This window comes from Puntigrus tetrazona, chromosome 22 (assembly GCF_018831695.1).
Source record: "Puntigrus tetrazona isolate hp1 chromosome 22, ASM1883169v1, whole genome shotgun sequence".
Lineage (NCBI taxonomy): Eukaryota > Metazoa > Chordata > Actinopteri > Cypriniformes > Cyprinidae > Puntigrus > Puntigrus tetrazona.
The window spans coordinates 14898856-14925149 of record NC_056720.1 but is presented as its reverse complement, the minus strand read 5'-3'; the positions used below and the strand labels follow the sequence as shown (position 1 = coordinate 14925149).

At 36.5% G+C, this 26294-nt stretch overlaps 1 protein-coding gene across 1 annotated transcript in view; it reads right to left on the bottom strand.

The window, feature by feature from the left end:
- Positions 1 to 1255: 1255 nt before the first annotated feature.
- Positions 1256 to 26294, bottom strand: part of ip6k1 (inositol hexakisphosphate kinase 1) — a 28017-nt gene continuing 2978 nt past the window's right edge. Inside the window, exons 2-6 of the mRNA XM_043223528.1 lie at positions 10903 to 11306; positions 5189 to 5393; positions 3991 to 4172; positions 3221 to 3396; positions 1256 to 2509 (exon numbers count right to left, since the gene is read on the bottom strand). Coding sequence (XP_043079463.1) covers positions 2015 to 2509; positions 3221 to 3396; positions 3991 to 4172; positions 5189 to 5393; positions 10903 to 11125 — 1281 coding nt within the window. The 5' untranslated portion in view covers positions 11126 to 11306 and the 3' untranslated portion in view covers positions 1256 to 2014. The remainder of the gene's footprint in view (positions 2510 to 3220; positions 3397 to 3990; positions 4173 to 5188; positions 5394 to 10902; positions 11307 to 26294) is intronic.

Sequence of the window (26294 nt, the reverse complement as noted above, 5' to 3'; positions counted from 1 at the left end):
ATTTACAGTAAGGTACTAAAATGCACCTTTTATGGGTAAGTAAAGTACAAAGGTGTACTTTTGAAAAGGTACTGTCAAAGTGTCAGTTTTTGCACCTTTTTTTTCTTCAGAGTGTATTGGTGTAACTAAAAGACAACCCTTCGAAACAACTGAAACAAAAAATGAAACAAAATAAAAATCATGCTCTTGTAATGTGTTTATAATTTACAGTGCAGATGTACGTGAGCACTAAAATAAGCTTCTTAATCAGTCATTTTTTAACAAAAATATCTAAATATGCCTAAAACAAAACCAATTGGAAAAGGGAAATTGTATAAAATCCTAAGACTTGTTTATAAAAAAATATATATATATTTATCTTTTATTTATTTTTTAGCTTAACTTATAATCAAAGCTGTAAATGTTAATAATAAGTGTTAATACCTTACAAAATTTTGCTTTTCGAGATGTTTTGTTTTAAGAATGTTTAAATATTGTGACAGATTAAGAAAATTATTTATTTTTTTACAGTGAGGATTTTCTCTGCAATAATAACCACGTTACTGACAGGGAAAGACTTTGTAACACAAGGGTAATCTAAATTCAAGACTACAAATACACTATCCCACCAAAACCCCTACGACTGCTAAATCACAGAGGGTGGACCAACATAAACGTCAAAACTCTAACATGTAATGATTGCTTTAAATGTACATAGTAAGATAGCTACCAAAAAGCTCAAAATATAATAACAATAAAATAAAAAAGCATCATCTGACCAGTTAAATAGCTAAGCTGCGAATTCAACTATTGCCATAAGGCCAGATTCATCATCTTGTCATCAGAGAGTGGTTTAAAATATCCTTTAAATGCCCCTGACTCCTACAGTAAAGCTTTGACCAAATTCTGAGCTAGATTTACTCCCTTTTAAAGAAATATTGAGTGTTTATACAGAGAACATATTTCACACTCCCTTCACCCCCTCCCCACAAAATAAAAATCACAAGAAAAAACAACATTGCATGAAAATTAGTGCTGATCATGATTAATCATCTAAAACAAGGGTTTTTGTTAACATAATATATGTGTGTACTGTGTATATTTATTGTGTGTAAATATACACATGCATTTAAATATTTAAGAAAAATATGTTTATATATGAAATATAATAGAAATCATATGAATAGAAATATATACATTTAAATATGTTCAAAATAGTTACATAGTGTGTATTTATATATACATAATAAATATACAGAGTACACACACCTATATTCTGTAAACAAAAACTTTTTTTGGATAGGAATAATCACGATTAATCATTTGACAGCACTAATGATGATTTTTTTTTTTTAAATCTTTAAGATTTTTTTGTACAGTGACATTATTTTTATAGCTAAGCATATCTTCCCTATCATTCTCATTAAAACAGTATGATGTGAACAAATAATGAAACAGCATTTAAATTGCAAGTTACAATTCCTGATAGATAATGTGTGCCTGGATAATAGTATCAGTATAATTGTATAATCAGACAAATTTGCAGGAGAAATGCTTTCAGGCTATAATTTAATGTCACAAAAATCTTAAAGGTCCTAAGAACAGGCTTTGTTTATCCAATAAAAGATTTTTCTTTTTTTGATTTTGGGGTAAAATGTGACCTGGACTTTTTCTTCTTGAGATTCTCACATTTACACAAACACACACACAGAGACATGCTCTTTAGCAATGTCACACTCTAAGAGAGACCCTGACAGCTGACACAGCCTGAGTTCATAGTTCATTCCTGCAGTGCTTCAGCGGACCACATGGTGGCGATGAATCCATGTGACAAAACAAACTGAAACCATCTTCTAATGAGGGGAGGCCAGGAGCCATTTCTTTTGACAACAGAGACAAGACCTTTCATAGGTGGAGGTCACCTTCATTTCTTGTGTGCACCAATCTCTCATGGTTCAATCTCACCTTTAGGTTTGTGTCAATGTGCAATCTTTACAAACATCTTTTTGTCTCTATGAAAAGATGCTGGGTGTAGCTACTGGTTATCATCGCGGATTTCTTGCAAAATGTTGATGAGGCTCTCTAGTCCAAAGACGTATCCACGGTCAGGTCCATCGTGAACGGTTTGGTCATCGCGAAAGCCTTTGAAGGTGCTGTGGGCGAAGTCAATCATGCGCACATCCACGCTTAGTGTCTGTGGAGGCGTGTGGGGCTCTGGGGACGGTGGGCTCTCCACACAGCTCAGCTTCTCCGGCTCCGAGGCCCTCTGCCAGCCAGCGTCTGCAGACTCAGGGTCCTTGCCCTCATATATGATGAGTAGCGAGCTGGAGTAGAAGCGGTACGAGGCCTGACGCTCCAGCACAGCCTTCAGGCTGCATAGTTTGCTCAGGATGGGCTCGAAAAGGTCTTTGCGCAGCTGCGTCCCGTTGTGCATGAACTGAAAGAGTGCATGTCGAAATCCCTCGATGGAAAGACTGCGGCCATAGTACTTGTTCCTGCATAGATAGTGACCAGTGTCCATCTGGTAGACCTGCAGAGAAAACACAGGAGACATGGAGGTCTTAAATTTAAAATGGGTGCATAGATAGATAGATTGATTTTTCTTTAATTTTTCTAAACTTCTGCACAATACAATGGAAACCTTTAAAGGGGTCATGAACTGAGAAACCAAAATTCTCTTGTTCTTTTGACATATAGGAGGTAATTGTGCTATAAAAACATCCTGCAAGTTTCAAAACTCAAAACTTTCTTGTTAGTCTAAAAACATCTTATTCGGAATCATATTATCATTCAGATTAGTCATTTATTTTTACTTGTATTACTGTTATTGTGACATAAAGTTGTACACATTTACAAGCTTAACTTTTACAAAACTATACTGCCAAACTATATATAACATTGAGTGCAAAATTTTAAATATGATCAATGGAAACCTTTAATTTAATCCAAATTGCATTCTTTTGTGATTCATTGAAGTGCATACTGACTCACAAAACGTTTTTCACTTCATATTTTCAACAATGCATTTGTAACTTCCGTAATGTAATTTTATTGGCATTAATAACTGTAATCTAATTAAATAAATGTAAAATGTAATGCATTACATTACTGTGTTATCAGGAAAAGTAATCCCTAAACCTACCTGCTTCCTCCCACCTGAAACTGTTTAACTGTAAGTGTGTAAAACAGCATTCACTGCTATTGCTCCACTAAACATGTCTTAGGTCGAAGCCATACAGACCTGCATGCCACACACACGTACTCCTAATGTGGCAGATGTACTCTGCTCGCACTTCTTCATCTGGCGGGCAGCTTTCTCCTCTGATGCGTCGTCACCATGCTGCCGGGTGCCCATTTTCAGGTCCAAGATGCAGGGGTAGATGAAATGATGGACTACATTCTCCAGCAGTAGGAATTCTTGTGGAGGTTTTTAGTCAAGAATTATATAGAGGAACAGACGAAACATACATGCACAAGGATTTTATAAAATAAGGTAATAACAGCAGTCTACATTACACATATCACTGTATCACACATATCAGTTTCTTACACATTCTTACACCTAGATGTTGAATATTTATTCAGATGTTAAAATGCTTTTGAGAAACAATTAACAGGTCTCAGTTTCACTATTTTTATGCTCAGTTATGTTTTTTGGAAAATGCAAGCCCTGATGACAAATGGTGAAATGAAACCATGAAGCAGAAGAGTGACCTATATTTGATTTTCATCATGCATTTGTTGATGCTGAATAGTGTTAACAAGTGAAAAAGTTTAGGATTGAGTCCCTGTTTCAACCATAACTTTTTGGTTTTTGCTTTTAGTTGATCTAGGTGAAAGGTGAAAGTAATTAGACCCTCTTTAAATTATTTTATCTAAAAAGCAAACTATTCATTTAGGTAGCATATTAATGAAATGACAATTTCAGCATGCAGTTTCAAACAAATCAATATAGTTAACTTCTTTCCAGAAAGTAAAACCGAATTTCTGTATTGTTTTAGAGCAGGATACTGTAGAGTTTCCTGTCTTTAGACTCTGAGCGCATGCGACTGAGCTGTTGTTTGTGGCAGCGCAGACTCCAGGGGTTATGGCTGATCTTCTCTGAGCTCAGGCCACTGTTGCTGTCCAGCATCTGGAAGGGCACATCCGAATGCATCTGTAGGTCCAGACGAGGACTCTTCAACTCCTGCAGACTACACAGACACACTAATTACCAACAATGCATTGCAAATGTGACTGCTGAGGATGCTTTGTTATTGTGAAACTTCTTAAATTTTTATATTTGTATTTTATATTTGACAAATACACAAGTTTGATTCACACAGATATACTTTTTACTTTAAACTTTACAAAAAAGTGCAATGACTTCTCGAGTGTTCACAATTAATCGGGTTACCATATCACATTCAACAGTTTTTAAAATCAATTCACATTCCCTGACAGGATCATTATTATTGAACCATACAAAGAACTTCAGTTCATTTGCTTTCTTAAAATAATCAATACAAAGCATTGTTTTTTAGCATCGATATTAGAAATTGTCCTCAAAGATTCCCAAAGTTTCTTATTATTCATAGATCCAAAAAAAATGGTTAAACGCCTTTTTGCATTCCAGTAATAATATATTCAGAAACAAATACAATCAGAGGTTGTCTCTGTCACAATATATTTAAATCTGCATAATAAAATACTTGCCTTGTAAGCCTTCCTGATGTTATAAAATTTAGCCAGAATATTACTGTTCCTTTTCACACCCTTAACATACTGGAAGAGGTCTTGTAAGAATGACTCAAGTTTGAGCTGGTTAAAGTGACCCATGATAAGAACTGGAGCACCCAGGGATCCCTATAATTGTTTTTGAATACAGTCTGCTATGCATGAGGCAACTCTGAAAGCACTGCCATAAGGAGGGACGTACGCTGCAACACAATAAAATATTGCAGAACTCCCTTGGGAGGTAAAACTTAGGCAGAGGCATTCCGCATCAGGATTACAAGTCTCTTTCACAGTACTGTGTGCACCATTTCTTACTCATGTACACACAGACACATTCTCCTCTATTCTCTTTGCACAGATTGATAACGGTGTTTAATACCATTACACATGATCCAAAGATCTTCAGTTTAAAATATGGGTACCTATTTCATACAGATTAACTATAGCTAAGAAAAAGATTCCATCTTGTCATTTTGATACACAAGTGACTCACTTGTCATTGCTTTCGCTGTCATGAGCAGGTCTGTCCTCTTTGTGCTCGCTGCTGGAGCGGTGGAGGCTACGGCGAGAGTGTTTTCGGCGAGGCTGATCTCTTTCAGACAGCTCTTCATGGTCCAGCCCCTCGCTCTCTTCATATGGATATGCCACCAGATTGATGTAGCCATCAGAGTCTCCCTCAAAACACACCAGCACCACACCTACAACATCAACACTACTTAAAACTTGTGTATGCTAAGAATTCAACATAGAACAAAAAAGCTATAAAAACATTTACATTAAGTTCATATGAATTGCACATTATGACTCGAGACTCAATCTGTTACAGATCATGGACTAAATTATTGTTTCAATAGTAATTCTGCATTAATAACAATGTGATATTTTTGCTTCTTGTGGATTCACATAAAACAGAATATAGCAGCTAGTGAAAAGTGCTGAATAATCCCATCATGCCTTTGTGCTGAAGATCATTTTTAGTTCTGTGATGTGTCCGCAGTGATGTCAGCACAGCAACGCAAGCTCATGAATGAAGACTGCGATGATGCTAACGAGCTAATTCAGGAAGTGCTGTTTAATAGGCTTTACAGACCCACATCAGCAGCCTTGAGAAGACTTGGGCTGCACACACTGCTCTGCAGTCTCTGGAGCTTCTTTCAGGCATCTGCTCAGCCCGGCCTTTCATATTATGCATAAACAGCTAATGCTTTCAAAGCCGTATTTTTTAGGCAGAAGCAACTGATCTGTGACACAAAGACTAGACACAGTGCTTTAAGTAAGCCAAAAATAACATATTTAATTTCTAAATCACTACAGCGTTGTCAGGTAAGGCAAATTACAAGTTGCTTACAAAAGTTGCTTTCGAGGCTGCTATGGCAGGAAATAAAATAAAATAAAATTTTATTTGTCACATACACATACATTGTACAGTGAAATGTTTTTTACACTGCATGTCGTACCATGTATGTAGGCCATTCGGAGTCTGAACCAGAAAACACCCAGCACCTAATAACCGGGATTCCCATGTTCACCCCTCTTTCCCCAGATACTTGCCACTTACAATTGGACAACTACACTGGACAATATTGCACTAGTCACTTTACATTGGACATTCACACAGCCGCTTTACACTTTATAATTTATACTTTATTTTATTTTCTATTTTTTATACTTTGTACGCTTCTTTATATATATTTTTATATATATATATATATATATATATATATATATATATATATATATATATATATATATATATATATATATATTTATATTTATTTATTTTTTTTATCTATTCCGACGCTGGACGGTTGTAAAAAATATTTCACTGCATGTCATACCATGTATGTATGTGTATGTGACAAATAAAATTTGAATTTGAAATACAATGTTAGGATGTAAAATTGACGTACAATTATTTGTCAACAATTAAAGATCAGCCCAAAAGTGAATAAAACCTATGGAAGGATTTCATCATTGAGGTATTAGGATAATTGGAGTGGATCATTTTAAATCATCTGATTAACTGAAAGCCAATTTATGAAGAAAAATGAAAAAGTAAAAAAAAAGTGAAAAGACTGCTATTTAAATTTAAAGTCTGCATGTTTCTCTGTGATTGAGTGGCACATTTTCATCTACGACACATACTCAATTACGCCTTATGTTTGTGAGGTTTTCAGTGTCAGCTCTCTCATTATACGAACACACAAACTTCATTTCCAGAGCTGTTCTGAGAGCCAATTGACCAGCATTTCATCATTTCAATTGATTAAACTATTGTCACACAGAAAATGGTCTTCACTACAACCTACCGAAATGAAGGTCTGATTTAACTTGAAGAAATATATAATATTGCACTTCTAATAATAAGCATACTAAAACTTTATTTCTGAGGAGTATAGCACATTTTATTCCATGTTTTCATTTCATTACATTGTAAAATATTAATTACATTGCATTATTTGCACGTCTTCATTTGAGTACTACCATGATAATCATTTTGTAATTACACATCCAGAAAAATTAAGAGTCGATAATTATAAAAAACAAAAAGTTAATATGGTTCAATTATTGCAAAAAATATATAATCATTATAAAATGTTTTTGATGATGAAATTATAATAAATTACTGAAAAATGTAATTAAACCAATTAAACTGAATTAGGGAAAAACAAAATTGCAAACAACTGTCCAGTTATAAAACATTATTTCAGCATTTATTAAATAAAACAAGGGCCACTTTTACTGATTAAGAAGATGAACGCTTTGGGCAAACTGTAGAATTGAAATAAGTGGAAAGCATGTTTCCTTCTGAAAAGCTTTTTGTTTGCCAGCAATACTGACTGAAGATTAGCTAAAGAAATTATATGATTTTGGCAAGCCCTATAACTTCTGTAACATTTATCTTTAGAGTTTGTGCTCATCCCACTCTGTTGACATTTGAAAACAATGCCATGTGATTCATAAGGACAGGTCTATTTATAATCCTTGCACTGACTAGATGAGAAAAAATATCAAGCTTCAATGTTGCAAGGCCTGAAATAGTCAGTGGAAGTTACAGATGTCCGGCATGCATTTAGCCCCATCAAAACTCACAGGGAGAAGCGGTTTATATGGAAGGTATGCTCTGAATCTAGAACGTGAGATGTTTGGGGGTGAAGGTGAACACAGGACAGATGCAAAAACACATGAGTGTCACGCATACACATTTCCACCGCAGACAAATAATAGCAGCTCACACTGCCAATTATGGGCTGTCTGAACGACTCCATTTCATGCTTTAACTGAGCTTTATTATAAGTATGCAAATGTATTTTAAGACTACAACATAATTTACATGTCATCCCATATCTCAGAATGTGACCATAATCTTATAAGCATTAAAAAAAAAATCAGGTCCCAAAATAAATACAGCACGGAAGAACATTTACCAATTACTGCATCTGTTTTTTGTATTAAGACAATCTGTTTTCTTGTCTCCCCTCCTGGGATCACCACCTTAACATGGTGGAGGGGTTTGAGTGCCTGAATGACCCTAGGAGCTATGTTGTCCGGGCCTATATGCCCTTGGTAGGGTATCCCAAGACAAACAGGTCCTAGGTGACAAGCCAGACAAAGATGGGTCCAACCAACCAGAGTTTGCCCAACTAGTCCACATGTGTTTTGTGGATTTGGAGAAGGGATTCGACCGGGTTCCTTGCAGTGTCCTGTGGGGGGTGCTCTGGGAATGCTGGGTAAGGGTCCCATTGCTAAGGGCTTTCCGGTCCTTGTTTGATCAGAGCAGTAGCTTGGTTCGCATTGCCAGCAATAAGTCAGACTTGTTCCCAGTGCATGTTGGACACCAACAGGGCTGCCCTTATTCACCGGTCCTATTCATTATTTTTATGGACAGGATTTCTAGGCACAGCCAGGGGCTGAAGGGGGTTTGGTTTGGTGACCACAGGATATCATCTCTGCTTTTTGCGGATGATGTTGTCCTGTTGGCTGCATCTGGCTAGGACCTACAGTGTGCGCTGGGATGGTTTGCAGCTGAGTGTGAATCGGCTAGGATGGGCAAACTCCCAATGGAGGTGCTCCAGGCATGTCCCACCGAGAGGAGGCCCCAGGGAAGACCTAGGACACGCTAGAGAGACTATGTCTCGGCTGGCATGGGAGCACCTCGGTGTTCCCCCAGTAGAGCTGGAGGAAGTGTCTGGGGAGAGGGAAGTCTGGGCATCCCTGCTTAGACTGTTACCCCTGTGACCCAGCCCCGAATAAATGTCAGTAAATGGATGGATGGATGGATTGTAAGACAAAGATAATTTGCGAAAATGCGTATAATAAGCACACCAAACAGAAACAGAAAATCATTCCACTGAAGCGCACCTAAATGAGACCAGTTTGGCGCAGGGTGTTTAGTGCCGCGTGCACACTTCATTAAAAAAAGTTAATTTCAGTCTGATGTGACTTAACCACCCTCAACACAGAATATAAGGAATATGCCAAAAATAAACTAGCCACTAAAACACACTCAGCAAAACATTGTTAATGTTGTCAGCAAAAATATATTTTTTGGTCAACATTGCACCCCATTATTACAATATGGGTCATGTTTTCTCACCACTTTGTTTATTTTGTTATTGAGAGGAAAGCACACAGTACATATTTACATATTTAGCTAAATGCCACTCTCATTTGAGCTTTAAGCTCTTCGCTTACAGTAATCTGCTGCTTGCTTCTTTTTACCCCTAACTGAAAAACAAAAAACTGCAGATAGGAGAACTGTGGATGGGAGAGTGCAATTACAGCGCCACACTGGTAAAACTGTGTTATTGCAACGCCTTATATTACATCATATATATGTATATATATATATATATATATATATATATATATATATATATATATATATATATATAAAAAATATTGGTCAACAATTTTTCTTTCTCAAAGGTTTTGATAATGTCGACTTATTATTTCAGCACAAATGTGTTTAAAGAGGACCTTTGAATGCTTACGTCTGGAGTGAAAGGTCAGGTGGTTTTCATCAGTCTCTGGACTCTGGCTCTCCTCTGACATGACACTGATGTCATAAAATCCCTCCTCACTGCACCTGCTCCTCAGAGCTGTTTTGTGTCAACTATACCATAATAACGTTCCTGTTTCCTATGACAGATCACATATAGTCTAAGACTGGGTTCTATGCAGCAGACAGACCTCGCCATCTGACAGCAAACAGGCGTTACGATGAATAAGTGAGAACAGAGGCTGGGTGTCATGGAGCTGTACATGACACACAACAGGAGCATACGCGTGACAAAACAGGAAATGAGAAGACTTACTGTTTAAGATCTAATTTGACAGGTTTATGTCAGAATATCTTTGAGCAATTCTGAGAAGTGATGCATATTGTTTTTTAGAAACACTGAAACATCTTAAATCATAAAGCCAGCCAAAAATAATAATAATCAATCAAGTAACTTATTTAATAATCAACACGCATATAAAAACATTGCATATAAGTTGTATATAGACATTTATATTACACATAATGCAAGGTTTAAAAATGTTTATATCGTTTTAATTCATGTTTTTACAACTATTCATTTTTGAAATATTTAAATGCTGGATGTTTTTATGAATTTGTAACAAATATTTAATGCTTAGAAAAGGAAAAGGAAAGGAGGTGACTTGTGGCCAAGTATGGTGACCCAGAGTTTGGTGACACAGAGCAGTGAGTTGTGAACACAAACACACACATGCACGTGAGCGCACATGCACACAAACTGTGAAAACACACCTAGAGGAATGGGCAGCTAATGCTGTGGCGCCCAGGGAGCAGTTGGAGGTTTGGTGCCTTGCTCAAGGGTCTTACCTCAGTCATGGTATTCAGGGTGGAGAGAGCTTAACCAAGTTTTGTACAAGAAATAGATGCTGACCGACAAAACAGAGAAGCACTAACTCTAAAAAACTTCAAACCCTTCACTCTATTGCTGACATATAGCATGTTGTGCATCTGTAGTTGCACATTGAGGAGGTTGACATATACCACCGTTGCACATTGGTCATATAGAGACATATAAGATACACCTTTTGCAATCTTACCCCCTTTCCTGACCTGACTGTATCAAAATGAAGTTAATAAATTCCAAAATTCCGGACACTGCAGTTTTTACAGCATATTTTTAGACCTAAAAAGAGTGTGCAATGCATCTAGATCATCAGTCTTACCTTTATACTCAGGGGTGAACTCCTTCATCTCCGGTGGCAGGGACTCGTAAAAACGTTGCTCACGGCTGATGAGTGGCTTGCAGACAGTGTGGTCGTCGTAACGCATCATGCTGGTGTGGCCGCCCACCTGGTGAATGAACGGCTCCAGGGGGACCCCAGCGCGACTGCCCTGCCCCTGGCTGGCGCTGTGCTTGCCCGCCTCCATAGTGTGCGGGACACACATGGCGTTGGAGGGCCGCGTGGAGCTGGGGGCATGGGCTCGGGCGCGCAGGCCTGGCGAGCGCGGGGTGCACGGGGGCGGCTGAGAGCGCACGCTGCCGCCGGGAGGGGGAGGAGCCAGCACGCTGAGCGCTGGGATGGTCAAGAGCGCCGCGAGCGCTGGGGAAGATCCTTACTACTGCCTTCTAAAGGAGGAGAAGGAGAAAGATCCCAATTTAGATTCTAATGAAATAGAGACTGACCAAAACATACCTAGTAGCATCAAATATGGAAGTGACCGTACTTGCTTGCAAGAACATTTAAAGTTCGGGTATCAGTCTTTTTGTAAAGAATTTAAAAGAAAGGAATATGCTGCTCTTTTTAACATTTTATTCTGAAAAAAGTATCACAGCTTCAACCTTGATAAGAAATCAGCATATTAGAATAATTCTGACAGATCATTTGAAAATTCAGTTTTGCCTCAAAGGAATAAATTATAATATAAAGTATAATAAAATAGAAAAATATTTATTTAAACTAAGAATATTTCACAATATATTTTTTCTCTATTATTGGTAAAATAAATGCAGCCTTGATGAGCAAAGCACACTTCTTTAAACAACTTTAAAAAATCTGATTAATCCCAAACTTTTGAACAGAAGTGTATGTGTGTTGGCTAAAGTTTGCTAGTGAATAAAAGCCTACATTTTTAGAATCTAAATCTGGGCATAATGTAAAACAATAATGTCTCTTCAGAACACTTGGATTAAACCACTTAATTCATATGGTTTAATCCAATGGTTCTTAATCCATTACTTTATGACCAACATTTCACTTTTTGTAAAGTTCAGTTTAATTCCAGGTCGTTGACACAAGCTTTGTTGTAATTTCTTTCTAGGAATTATTGAACACTGAATTTTTTAAGTCTCTCTGCAACCCATCTTACAGGTGCGGTTTTATTTGTGGCAGCTCAGCTATGTATATAGTGACTTGCCCTGCGTCCCAATGTGCATACCTATATACCCATATCCACCCTATCTGCTCTAAATAGTATTGAAAATTACTTATATTACATAGAAATTAGGATGGATAGTATGCACATCGCAGGTTTGGAGAAGTTGTTTCTTTGCCTGACCTCTGCCAAATGAAAAATTAACCGGGGAAAAAAATATTGCATCAAAAAAAAAAAAAAAAAGAGTTTCAAAACACACCCACCAACCGCCTCAAAGATTTTAAAGTTTTTTTAAGGTTTTTTTTTAAATGAACTCCCCAGGGAATGTTTGCTTTGGTGAAACAATTCGAACTGCCACAATAAACTTAAAACAAACTTTGTTTTGACCTAAATTTTGTTTGAAATTACACCAATTCAGTCTGTTCTTTGATTTTGTTTGAAGTATATAGGGGCCTTAACAGGTCATTTACTTTGCAAGACTTCCATTCCATTTCATTAGTATACAGTATATCAGATTTTTCCTGTCCATTCTGCTGTCAATAACTGCATCTTCAGATTCAATCCTGCATATAAATATGGTCACCAATCCAGACATGAAATTCTGACCAACTTCAACACCTCAGATTGGTCATTGTGTTCACACGCTCAACAGACATGTCTGTGATAGGCTACAATGGGCTAAAAGTCACAAAGAATTACTTGAGAGTACATATATAATTACAGATTTTACATTTTTGGACGAACAGTTTAATTGACATAAAATAACAGCTTAAACTGCCTGGATAATAATTGAACCACAGACCGCCTAAACAAAACAAATAGAGGTTTATGACGTTCCATTACTGCATTCCGAGAGCGCTTCCCAGAATGTTGTGCAATCCTAGAAACTCAGCTAGAATCTGCTCATTTTAGAGCCTTTATTACATTAACCCAGAGTCCCTGAGTCCCATCAGCTCAAAGACACATGGAGCGGCACCCATCTGTAACAATGCCTTCAATCTAATCCTCATTTTAACTAACACACACATTCAGCTCTCATCAACCATTACAAAAACAGACAGTTGAGTGTTTCACATGCCCTAAAAATTAAAGTTATCTTTGAAGTCTAAATGCAACGAGTCTTATGCCTCAGGAAGGCTGAGCTGCCATCGAATGCCTCATTCAGATTAAAAGATCCTTAACTGAAGTATTGATCCAGCAGTGCTAAACATGCATTCCAGGCATTCGTGATACAGCCCTGCTGGACATGTTTGAGTGTGTATTCTCACTGTCAGCTTTAGCTCCTCTATCGTTTTGGAAGTCAATGCGCTCGCACCTGCTAGAGACAGATGAGTTCATCTGCTAGACAGATAAGTTCATTTGAAAACAACAACATGGTGTTTTTCTTGTATTTTGCTGAGCAGCTGTTGGGTGTCACTCTAATATAAGGGATGTACATTTTAACCTGTTAATCGTTAAACGGCCTCTAAGAATTTTAACCAGTTATTACAATCAGTTAAACGGTTTAAAAAGTCATTTATTTCAGTAATTTATCTAATTATTTAAAAGGGTTTACTGCATGGTTAAAATATGCTACTTATACTCATGAAACCATTACAAATTTTAATGCAATATATGATTCTTCATTACATATAATTACTGTGCTGTTTATGTCTATCTTTAGTGTGTCCCATGTCTGGTCTTTTTTCCCATGTCCAATTTACAGGCTTCATAACACTTCCACACGCAATGACAATTTGGGAAATTACTGTAATCCAGTCTGTTTATATCAGGAACATCCAAGATCATCCAAAATGTTTGTTATGTGTCAAGCATAGGCTGCGCAACACACAAGTCACGCACTATTATTTTGTGATATAATAACCGCTTAGCAAATAAAAACAGGCACTATTGACACTATTACATAATATTCACATATGACACTGGTATTTGTTGGTTTTTGTATCAAATCAAACTATATTTTATGTTTCTTTCTTACATGCACTGATAAATTAGCCATTGTCAGGGTTCAAAGCTCTCATAATAATTACCGTAGAAAACAGAATGTATTTAGATAGAGGGTAGTAGGTGGAGGTGTACAGTACTATCAGGGATGTGATCATTTGCACTCTTTCTCAATGTTGTATTTTGACAAATGCATACTTAAATAAAATGTGCAAAAACAACACTACAATAATACCAACTGCAAAGTGAAATACTTTCACTAAAAAGTATAAGCATAAAACACCAAGAACTCCAAGTATGCTGTTGTTTCTTGCTGGCCTACTAATAAGCTGCTAATTGGAAATGCTGGAACTCATTACTGATCAAAGCCATTCAAGGAAAGTAGAACAAATCTACAGAACGCCTCAGGCTTCTCAATGGGACACGAGGGAGAGTGACCCGATTTATAATACTTTCTATGCTCTACACAAGCCACACAAACTGATGACAAAAAGGTGCTGTTTCAGAACAGCATTTCTTAACATAAACTCACATATCTGCTAAGGCCTGTCAGGATAACTGCTTTTTGTTGGGATATATCCGAACATTGCATGCAAAAAAAAAAAAATGTGTCAAAATCAAATCTTTAACAAAAAAATGGAAAATTAACAAGATACTTTTAGTAAGTTTATTTTCAATTAAGTTACAAAAATAAACATGTTTGACTAAGAGTTTACTTATACAGCGAGTTAAGACTCATTTAACTATATCAGCATCCACATCATCAGACAATAACATTCTGTTTATGTTTAAAAATTCAAAAAAATATATCTATTTTTTTAACCAAAAAACCTTGAGAGTCTCCAAACTTGCAACCAGCAAGTCTAAATACACACTGCAACGTTTGGGAGTGACAGCTGCTTTAAAGATGTGAGATGTTGTACAATGTGTACTAGGGGTTGTGCTGACTTAAGCCCGTTCACACCAAGCACGATAACTATAAAGATAACGATAACTATATTTGCATCCACACCAGCGAATATAAATGGATCGGATGGATTCTGATTGGCCATCATTCATCAGCTGGAAAAAATCTCCCCATAATCCCCCTCTATACCAGTGTGGCTTAAGGACTGAACCTTTTTTTAAACATAAAAAAAAATCAAGTATAACATCAGAGGCAACCAAAATACTTTTTTGAAAATTCATTATCTACTCTAATGATATATCCTGGAGGTGGATAGAGGGGAGATATAATTACTTTTCTCCTTTAAGTAGTAGAGTTATATTATTATTGTTTTTATTAAATAATAAAATTGCATGTATGAGCTTTAAAGTTATCTATCATTTAGTGTGCTCTTACCCCCATTTAAATATAGAAAACATGCACAACAGTTTCTGAAATTACAATAAAACCTAATTTACATGATTTTTACAAAATTTTCTCACTTAATTTTAACCTGATGAAAAGTAAAAATATTTTTTTAGATGGCATCTGAATGGCACTGGTTGTAACAAATGCTTCATTTGTAATGGCTTTTATTGTTTTTGTGTCATAGCTCCAGGACACAGAATCCCACTCAGGGCTTAATTTCATAACTCTGTTATGAAGATTTGTGAAATAATATTAAATAAACCTGGAAATTGCTGTTTCAAAATGTCAGTTTTTAAATTAGGCCTACAAACCCTAAGAAATCATTTAAACTAAGCATACAAATTAAGCACTGAACATGTTATGGAAAGGGGTGTAACATTTCTGTCACATGCTTACAGTATTTGGCCAATCACAATACACTAGACAGGAGAGCTCTGATTGGCCAGCTCACTTTTTTAGAATGTTCTAAATTCTTCTTTTTTAGTAGCATCATATGATGCTTTTAAGGTAATCAAAAGTGTTTGCAAAGTTTTCAAGGTTAAAGATCATTAAAAGTGCCAAATATCAGTTGATGTGTCAGTAAACCACTTGATTTAAGCATTTAAAATTGACTGTCTCTCTCTTCTACCAGCAGAGATCAACAATTTTAGATTTTAAAATTTTGCACTTTCATATTTTATTTTCTGTCTAATCAGAAGCTATGAAGCCTCCCAAACAAAATATTTATTAAAAACACAAAGATCAGGTCTGCAGATGTAAACATCCACAACTCCTCCACAAAGTCAAATTCATACAGGTCTGATGTGACATGAGGCAGAATTTTCTCTTTCCCTTTAAATACATAGCACATCAAAACCAAACAGTATTTCTTACAGAACAACTAGGGAACTTAAAAGGCTGGCTCATCTGCCAAGTGTTGTTTGGAAAGAGACTCACAAACAACATTAATCTGCTCTGAAGAGTTTCTGCTGTGCCTGAATGAAAACTGTCCCCACAGTAAATGAGATTTGGAGTGCTGGTCTGCTTACATCACTCATCTCTGTATCAGTACAAGCATCAGCTTTAGTGGCTATTTAAGAGCACATCACTCAACTAAGCATTCATTCACTTTGTTTTCTGCTTTATTTACGAAAACCTCTTCTTTAAAGGGCTGTGTACCAATTATTAAACATGAGAAAAAATTACATAAAAGCACTTCAAAGTCAAACTATGCCCTAATCTTAATATCATTTGACCTTGATCCAGTGATCGAGTGAGTTATAATCAGCTTTGATTTTTTTACGATTAAAGACGTATTGTATAACTTAAGGAACGCTTCGGCTGCGAAGAATCAAACTGCAGCAATATTTGTAAAGATCACAAGACTGAAATTTTGTATAGCCATAGAGAAAACGAGTTATCACATCAGCCAGTCAAAACACCTGCGAACAGCAGAGTGCATACACACTCATTCTTATTTATAAATATTAAGCGGCAAAAAGATTATTTAAACATACATTACACGTGTCCCTGTGTTAATTAATGGCGCAGATTTTGTGTACTACTGTACTGAAGCGCAAGTGGTGGTTTAAACATCTGCCGTTTCACTATGACTATACTAAGCATTTCATAGTTTAATTTAAGTAACTATCCTCATATCAAATACATAGAAATGTAAAGGTATTCAAGGCAACCCATCAAAATTAAAGTTTGGTTTATTTCTTCAATGTTTTTAATTTTAATATTAAAGCTATTTATTTATTTTTTTTAAAAAGGAATCTGTTAAATTTTCATCAATAATCGGATAAATTAAATGAATGTTTTGTGCATTCAAATTTGTAAATACTCAACAGAAAATTTATGAGGTGAAAAGAAAAATCATAGGGATATGGTAAAAATAAATGAAACTTGAAACTATAAAAATATACTTTCAAATAAAAAAAAACATGTTAAAAACACAAAGTGTGGTAAAGGTTAAGAAAAAAAACATTTGACAGGGCCCTAAAGTTATTTTGTTAAACCTTTAATAAATTGATATTAAATTAGGTTTTTGTTATTCTAATTGATTAGACGTGGTTTTTGATTAATAAAAATTGATCTAACCATTAACACTCCACCACCCTCCCAAAAAAATGCCAAAAGCCTAACGGAAACACTGATAAATCAAGAAAATTAATGAAAAACTGCAATATGTAGCCTATGCAGAGTTTCATCTTATTTTTGTGCAGCACTAATGCAGTTCGCTGCATTAGCTTGCACCTATATTTAATCACATCACGTCATAGTCAGGCATAATTTATTATGTCTCTGATTATTCAGCCGAAAACCAAAAGCTTTTTTTTTTTTTTCTCGGTTGCCACACATTTGGTGCATTCCTCAACATGCTCAACATATTTGTGCTGTACCACATCCTGTATGTTATTTCCATGTCTGTGGTTAAGTATATATATATAAAAGGTGTATAAAAGTTTCTCAGAAAAAAAATCTTTTTTTTTTTTATTAACGTATCCATGTACAATTATACAAAAATGAATTTTAGATATTAATACATTCCTAAAAACTACAATGTCCATTCTTTTTGGCATATTAAATAGTTAGTTTAGCCAAAAATGAAAATTCTTAATACATTCCTTGCTTGTTCCGAGTACACATTAGTATATAGTACTTGCAGCTCTAATATTTATGTAACAACTCACTGAATAGTATGTGCAAGTACAAATGTGCAACTGGACAGCACTTTTTGGTAAAGATAGTGTTACACTTTATATTAATCAATCAATTTTATTTATATAGCAATATTAACCATACAGATTGTGTCAGAGCACTGAACAGTATAGGAGATAAGGAGAATCGAGTGATAGTAATATAATGGCAAGATTAAGCATTTAACTTTTTTTTACATGCCAAGACGGTCTTTGTAATCAAATTGCAGATAATCACTAGAAATTAATTGTCCCAAACTAAGCAAGCCAAACACAGCAAGCCAAACACAGCGGCAAGGAACCAAAACCCCATCCGTGACAGAAAACCCCCCCAAAAAAAACAAAAAAAAAAAAAAAAAAAAAACCTTTTTCAGTTCCTATGGATTTACTATGTAATTACTCTGAAGTTACATAGCATTAAGCTTAAGTTAGGCTTTACTTTAAATTGCGATTGGTATCCAGAATGTTACAGTTCCTGAGGAGCTTGAGGAGTTCCTGAGTACCATGTAAGTACACTGTGGGTATAACAGTGGTGCACCAACTCCAACTCCTCCCACTTTACATATACCTAATTTCCAACCCTGGATCCCATCTCCACCTCTTGGATCAAATAATTACAATTACTTTTATTGTTGTTACAAAATGCAGTTATATAAGTCCTTTTACACAAGTACTTAGTGAAGCGAAAAGTGTCCTGTTACACATATGTACATGTTACACACACCACTCTGAAGGTTGCTTTATGTGTGTAGTTACAGAAATATTACAGTGTTAGATATTATGTACCAGTGTGTAATTGCACTGTGTTTACACACTACATACAAATCTTGTTACTATGTAAGAACACAAGAATTAGGGTCACTTTATATTAAGTGGGACAAGGCAATCTCACAGATGAAGTATGTAGCTTCTGCACAATATTATCATGTATGGGTGGGTGGGGGCAAGAGAGAGAGACTCTCTGTACTTGTCAGCCTTGTCAGTCAAGGTGAAAATCTATTATTTATTATTATTTTCTCTTTCCATTTATTTATTATTATTGCTATTGTTCTTATTATATGTTTATACATTAATAGAATGAGGCTATAAAATCCAATAATTTACCTTAATTAGACATAATTAGTTACCTTTACTTAGTTGTTATACTAGGATTTATGAAGTTATTAAGTTTTGAGTTGGTATATAGGTATATAGACCCCAGATATGTACAGAAATGCCCTTTTTTTCTTTCTGTAAAATATGCAAATATTCAGAAATGAATGTCAGCTACAAGCCACATGCTAGTGTAACTTGCCTCTAACTGAAGAATTATTTTTCATATTTAGCCTTCTCTGAACATCTCTTATCTCTTTATTTTAAGCTGTTATACCCAGCAAGAAGGGCAGTTTTTGACTCCATAATGACTGTGCTACACTTTATTTACACACCTGTAACCACTATGTATTTTTTTCTTCATCTTTTTTTTTGTCTTTAAGAGATGATTTAAGAGAAAAGTTCACATCCTACAACCCCTAAAGTGTATGTTGTTACCTTAATTGTATTCAATATTGTAAAATAAACAATGTGAATGACTTCTTTATTGGAACGCTGACAAATATTTCTACTGTATTTTTTTTATGTTTTAAATCTTTTAAACTTATTTTACTACTATTTACTAGAAATCACTTAAATAGGACCTGCCTGACAAAGAAAGGTAGACAAAAATCCTCAAAAGATACACATAATTTGAAGATCCAAAGAAATTCAGAAACAAATGAGAAAGAATCAGTCTGGAAAAGGTTATAAAGCCATTTCTAAAGCTTTGAGATGCCATCATAAGAAACCACTTGCTGAGCAAAAAGAACAACGTGCAAATCCCAATACTATTTTATACCCATTCCCCTACCCTTTCCTTGTGTCCCTTAAAACAGAGTGTCAACCAAATCTACCAAACCAGTCTACCAAATATCCTGAAGGACAATGTCCAGTCATCTGTTCGTGACCTCAAGCTGAAGAGAACTTGAGTTCTGCAGCAGGGCAATGATCCAAAACACACAAGTCCACTTCTGAATGACTAAAGAAAAAAAAAACCTGATGAGTGGGCCAAAATTCCTCCACAACACTGTAACAGATTCAGTGCAGGTTATTGCAAAAACTCTTGATGGCACTTGTTGCTACTAAGGGTGGCCCAACCAGTTATTAGGTTTAGGGGGCAAGCACTTTTTTGTTGTTATAAGAAACATTTTTATCATTCATTTGTAACTCCCATTTGTAACTTAAAAACAAGTATTAATATAATTTACATATAGCACATCAATTCAAAATATTAGGTTGAGCATCCATTAATATCAATAATATAATAAATCACTGTGTTGTAAACAGCGAAACCCAAGCACTCAGTTAAAGTGTTTCAATCTAGATTAGTAAAAATGCATCTGTGCTAGACTTATTCTCAGCCTCTAACTCAATCACTAGCGAGTCAAATTATTTTTTAGTAGCCAGTGGCTAACAATTAACACCATTATTTAGTTGCCCAGAGCACAATGTAGTTGCAAATGATTTACTCTAACTGAAGATGGCTGTCAATTTCCACTTACTGAATACAGGCTTAGATCCAGAAGAAAAACAGAGGATGCAGTTATGTCCATTTAGGATCAGAGTCCACTTTCTGCATGTTTCTGCATGCATCGCAAGGGGTTACTTCAGTCAGACATATCAGCTCTCATTCCAAAACACACAGCCACAGCATCAGTGTCTGGACAGAAAAGACGTCTCAAGGACGGATCTGCTTTTAGACGTTAGTGGGAGTGGTTGAGGCTGAGGAAGCTGGATAGGGAGGAGACTGAGACAGCGTGAAAGTGAGAGACAGGTGACCCCACTAAGCCTCTTTGACTGGCCACCTGAGCGTTTGCTGCTGGCTGCAGGCCACCATAGGGTTAATTTTAGTTCTCGTCATGCCAGGATTACAAGGACAAAGTATGAATCAGGGGTGCGATCAAAGGCTGGGAAGATTATCATGGAGCTAAAGGAGGTATGAGGGATCAGAACCACTCTTTTTTTTTTACTAGTGTTCACATCACAGCATACAGCTCTGTTAGAGGAATATAATATAATGACTCTTGGCATGCAATTCTGGGGAAATCTTTTTTGCTAATAAAACTTCTAAACGTGATTTCAATCCTTTGACTTTATCTTTATATTTGTGTGTGTACAATGCACGTATTGTGTACATGTTTTTACATTGTACTTGTATTTTTAAAAATACCTATATGTAAATACATCTGTAATTAATTTTAGTACTTACATTTCTAATTCATCCCTTACACCTTAACCCACCCTTAAACTTACCCACACCATCCCTAACCTTACCTGTATACCCACCTCAACAGCAGAAAATTGAAATGCAATACAAAATTAACAAAATTAGTACATTGTGTTTATTTTTTGATTTAAGTAGTAGTTAAGGCCACCTAATATAAAGTGTGATCCACAGTTAAAATTGCTTTGTCTACTTCTTTTAAAAAGGCTGCTTAGACATAAACATGGGTAATCAGTGCAGGTTCCACTGCATAGAAAGCATGAAAGGCCCTCCAAAGAGCTCACTAAGCCATGGTTGGGGGGCCCGACATGTGACTAAATTAGTTACAAATGCATGTGTATAAAAATAGTCCTGTAGCATCAATACCAATTTACATAAGATGCAAGTAGTGCTAGGTCCCAATGTGAAGAACTTAAGGCTGTAGAAGCCATTTATTGTTATTAAAGGTTTTGCTTAGTCTTATGCTTTCTTAGTGTGCTCCTACTAGATGTGATAAGGGAAAGCTGGGTATTAACCCAGATTTTCCGATCCAGAAGAGTACATACGATAAACTGTCAATGATTGCGAGTACCGTGAAATAAGAACACTTTTGTGTGACTTTCAAAGCCTTTTAAGTGCAGTTTTTTGTGTTTTTGTTTTCATATTGCTATTTTATCCAAACATCACATCAAGCATTGTGTTCATTTATCCCTGCATATTAATATTGTTTAAAAAAAAAAAAAAAAAAAAAAAAATATATATATATATATATATATATATATATATATATATATATATTATAATATCAGGTGTTTTTGATGGTTTATTATTGACGGCTATAAGTGGGGCGGCAATGAGAGTTCAGAATGAACAGCCGATAGAAACTTGCAAAGTTTAAGAAGCACTGAGGATTTTTGAGAGTTTGAGGTTGACAACATTTCAAGACAGCTGAAACCTACCGATCATCCATAGTGACCCAATCTAGGCTGATTATATATCTAAGGAATGGTGGAAGTGCTAGTCTGGTGGAACTCACATTTCTCCGCTTTGGTGTACAGCTGGTGTTGAATAAGGCGGGACAACCACAGCTCTGACGTTAGGAATGTAATCAGATTTTTTTAATAGATCAAGATGTCATCAATGTACATGTACAACTATCCAGCATGTCACAGAACACATTGTTCATGAAAGATTGAAATACTGAAGGACTATTCACGAGGGCAAACAGCAAAACCAAGTAATTGCAGTGCCCACTATTGGTGGAAAAGGCAGTTTTCCACTCGTCACCATCCTGGATCCGAATCAGATTATAAGCATTGTGAAGGTTGAGTTTGGTGAAGTATTTGGCCTGATGAAGCTGTTTGAGGGCAGCGGGTACTAGAGGCAATGGGTAATGGAACTTGACCATGATTTCATTGAGGCCCTAGTGATCAATGGAGGTTCTCAAGCCGCCATCCTTCTTTTTCACAAAGAAGAATCCCGCCAAGGCGGGTGATGTTGAAGGTCAAATAAATCCTTTTGCCATCTCCTCCTCTATTGCATGATCTATTCAAGGTTCCATGATATCTGAGAATTATGGTTTTGCAGCCAGGGGGAGGCCAAGAACGAGTGGGTGACGAGGTGGGTGAAAGGCATAAAACTTTATAGAGTGCTTCCATGGGGGGTTCCATGGCTGTCTCCCAGGAGGCCGGCTGTCTAGCACCTCCCACTGTCAAGAAGTGACAGGAGGTTAGTCTGATCTTATGCAGTTTAAAAAAAAAAAAAAAAAGGCAGTAGACATAATTCTACACAAATTACCAGCAGCTTCTGAGACTACAAATGCAACAGCAGGCATAACTCCTCCCATTAAATTTAACTGTACAGGTAACGTGAAGCTAGAGGAGCTGGCCAAAGAAAAGGTCATGGATCTCACTGAATGGGCCTCAGTGGTGCAAATCGGGCAGGAAGCCTTGATATGTCCAGCCTAGCCACAATACAAGCATAGGTGATTCTGGATTCTGCATTCTTGTTCTTCGGGGGTGAGGTGAGTGGCAGCCAATTGCATAGGTTCCACAGCAGTGCCCTCCACAGGAAGGGAGACTGAAGTTCGACTAGTGCATCAAGAACGGATGAAATTGTCAACATGAATTCCTCCCCTAATCTGGACAGGCCAGTTCGGATTAGATTTCCATGGATAATCACTTAAAAAAGTAATTTTAAAGTGTTCCCCACTCCCCCACGTGTACCCACGAAAGATTCTCTGCCCTGTCTGAGTAGCCGCAGTTTAAAGTTTAGCTCGGGTGTTTAAACACTTTCCAGAATAGCTGCAAGAAGTTTGGGAAAGTGGGGAAGGTGGAGTCGTCGCCCAGTCAAGTGCTCTTCTGGTTAGCAGAGAGCAAACAAACACAATGCTACTCCCCTCACTTGGATATAAGGTTGGTTGCTGTTCAACAAACAAAGAATACTGGAGCAGAAATCCCTTGCACTTGGCCGTTGAATGGCCTTCGCTGTTGAATTTTTAAGGGAAAGGGGGTTCACCATGGGAGCGGTTGGAGCGTTCTCCGTCTCTGGGGCTGGGGAAGCAGGTAAGCGGAAGTTCTAGAGTGCCTGTGCAAGCTCCTCAGTTAAGGTGGTGAGCCGCTCCAGCTGATGTTGGTGGTTTGCAAGGCAAGTGGCTTGGGCTGACAGCTGTGTCAAGAACTGTATGATCGCTGCTGAATCACTAGTTGGCAAAGTCTTCTGTAAAGAAGTACTAGGCAGAGAGGGATTTATCAGAAGGTAGGCAAACAGTCCAAGGCAACAGATATAGACACACACACTGGTAGAATGCTCAGAAATGACAGCTGTGGCAAATCAAGTCTTTGCAAACAGTTTCAGCTTGGGTCTGGCTTTTATGTGTGAGTGTAATCAGTATATGGGAGTGGTAATGAGGTGTGATCAGTCCCAGGTACGAGGCATTATGGGTAATGGAGTTGACCGGTTAATACTCTGGTGAGGCCTCTGATGATCTGGAGGAGGAGGATCCATTGTAACAGGTTTCATGCTTTCATTAACAAAAACATTCTTACTTCAAGTTCACTGAAGGTGGATAAATAATGACAACAATGTTTTTTTAAGAACCTATAGGACATTTATTTAGGTTATTTATTCTTTAAATTCAAACACAAGTTCACACTGCACTGACAGATGGCAACAGACATGTTCAGTGTTGCACTTGTTTTTTTTCCCCTGCTGAACATGTTGAATCACTATTTGTGGGCTCTTGGAGTGACTGTTCCAAGTCAGCTGTCGGATTTGGTCTGCATATGTTTGTGTGCTGTGAACTGGCCTTTATACTACCTCCAAAGTACATCTGACCTGCCTTGACCTCAAACAAGCCGAATAGCACAAGGATTACCACTTATTTTTTTATTGAACTTCCAAAATAACTGCATCAAGATGTACATTGTTATAGTGATAGAATTGCTCAGATTGTGAGATGAGATTTAGTCACAATGCTCATCTTAACCAGCACACTTTCAGACCTAAGATCCACAAGCCTTACTTTTGCTATGCAAAGAGCTGATGCAAACTTATCAGAACAAAAATAGCACCATTTTAAATTTAGGTTTTCCTCTCTAATTAGATCACCAACAACAAAAAATTAACCATGTTATTTTTTCTCCCTTTCTGTAATTTCTACATATTTAATTAGCTATTAGAAATTATTAGAATTATAAATGTATAATAGATATATATACATACTCAACACAACTGTCACACACACACACCTTAAGCAACTAACTCTACTTACAGTATTGTACTAAAAAAAATGCAGCTATTAACTCCACTAAACACACGTAGCTGCTTGAAAACTGCTAAAATGCCAACATACATTCCACATTCAATGAATAAAAATCCTCTCAGACAAGTGAATTAATGAACATATCAACTTACAGGTGATGGCCATGTCATGACATGAAGGGTTCGAATTTTACACTCCTTGTATATCAGATTTCTAGATATCTGACTGACTGGCTCGAAAAGTATCAATAATGCAGAACCAAGGATTGTTTATTCCAGAAACCAGCTTGTTTCATTGCTTTTAAATTTTCATCTCACACTGCAGCAGCTGTGGACATCTTATGTTCATTATGAAGTGAGTGCTGTGTGATCTCTCACTGTAGCTATGATCAGCACTGTAAAAAGTAACAGTACTTGGCTATCAAGTCAAAACTTCAATTTTACATATGTAAGGATATCAGCCTTATAACAGTAGTAGTACAAGTAGTACCAAGTAATACTGTTCAAATGCTACTGTATTTGTGTGCCTGTGAAGAGCATCAAAGGTTTCAATTAAGTGTTTTTGCAGCGCTGAGCTCTGTAGACAATCACAGATTTGTTTGTTGAGCATGTAAATGCATAGCACTTGCATATTATTGCTCTTTTGTTAACTGTGATTGCATCCACTCTTGCACATAGTTTAGCTATTACCAGCAAGGTATAAATATAATGTGAATACGAGATTTAGACTACAGACAGATTTCAATTATAACAGCTGTTTTTTAAGTGAGCTTGTTCTGCATCTGAACTCAACTGATATCAGCCTGATTGGTTTTGAGTGAGCGTCATTGTACACTTTCTGTATATAACCCATTCATAATTTAAACAAATGGGTTTTTTCTAAGTAGTACACACTGCAAGGTTTCAGGAGTGACGACAGTATTAAAATATGGTATTGAATCTGAAATTACAATGTTTTAACATAGCAACAGACACAATCTGATGCTGATCTCTCTTGGAATGTAAAAGTCTACATTTTTCTCATCCAAACTTTTTGGATGACCTCAATGTCAATCACTTTTACACACTGCTTCCAAAATTTCTTATTTCGACAGGAAAGGATGATGAATACGGAAAAAAATATACTATTTGTATAACCACAGTCTTACCACATATACCATGGTTAAACTATGCCCAGCAGGCACACAACATCATAAGATATTGATAATTCCATCTCAGAAATAT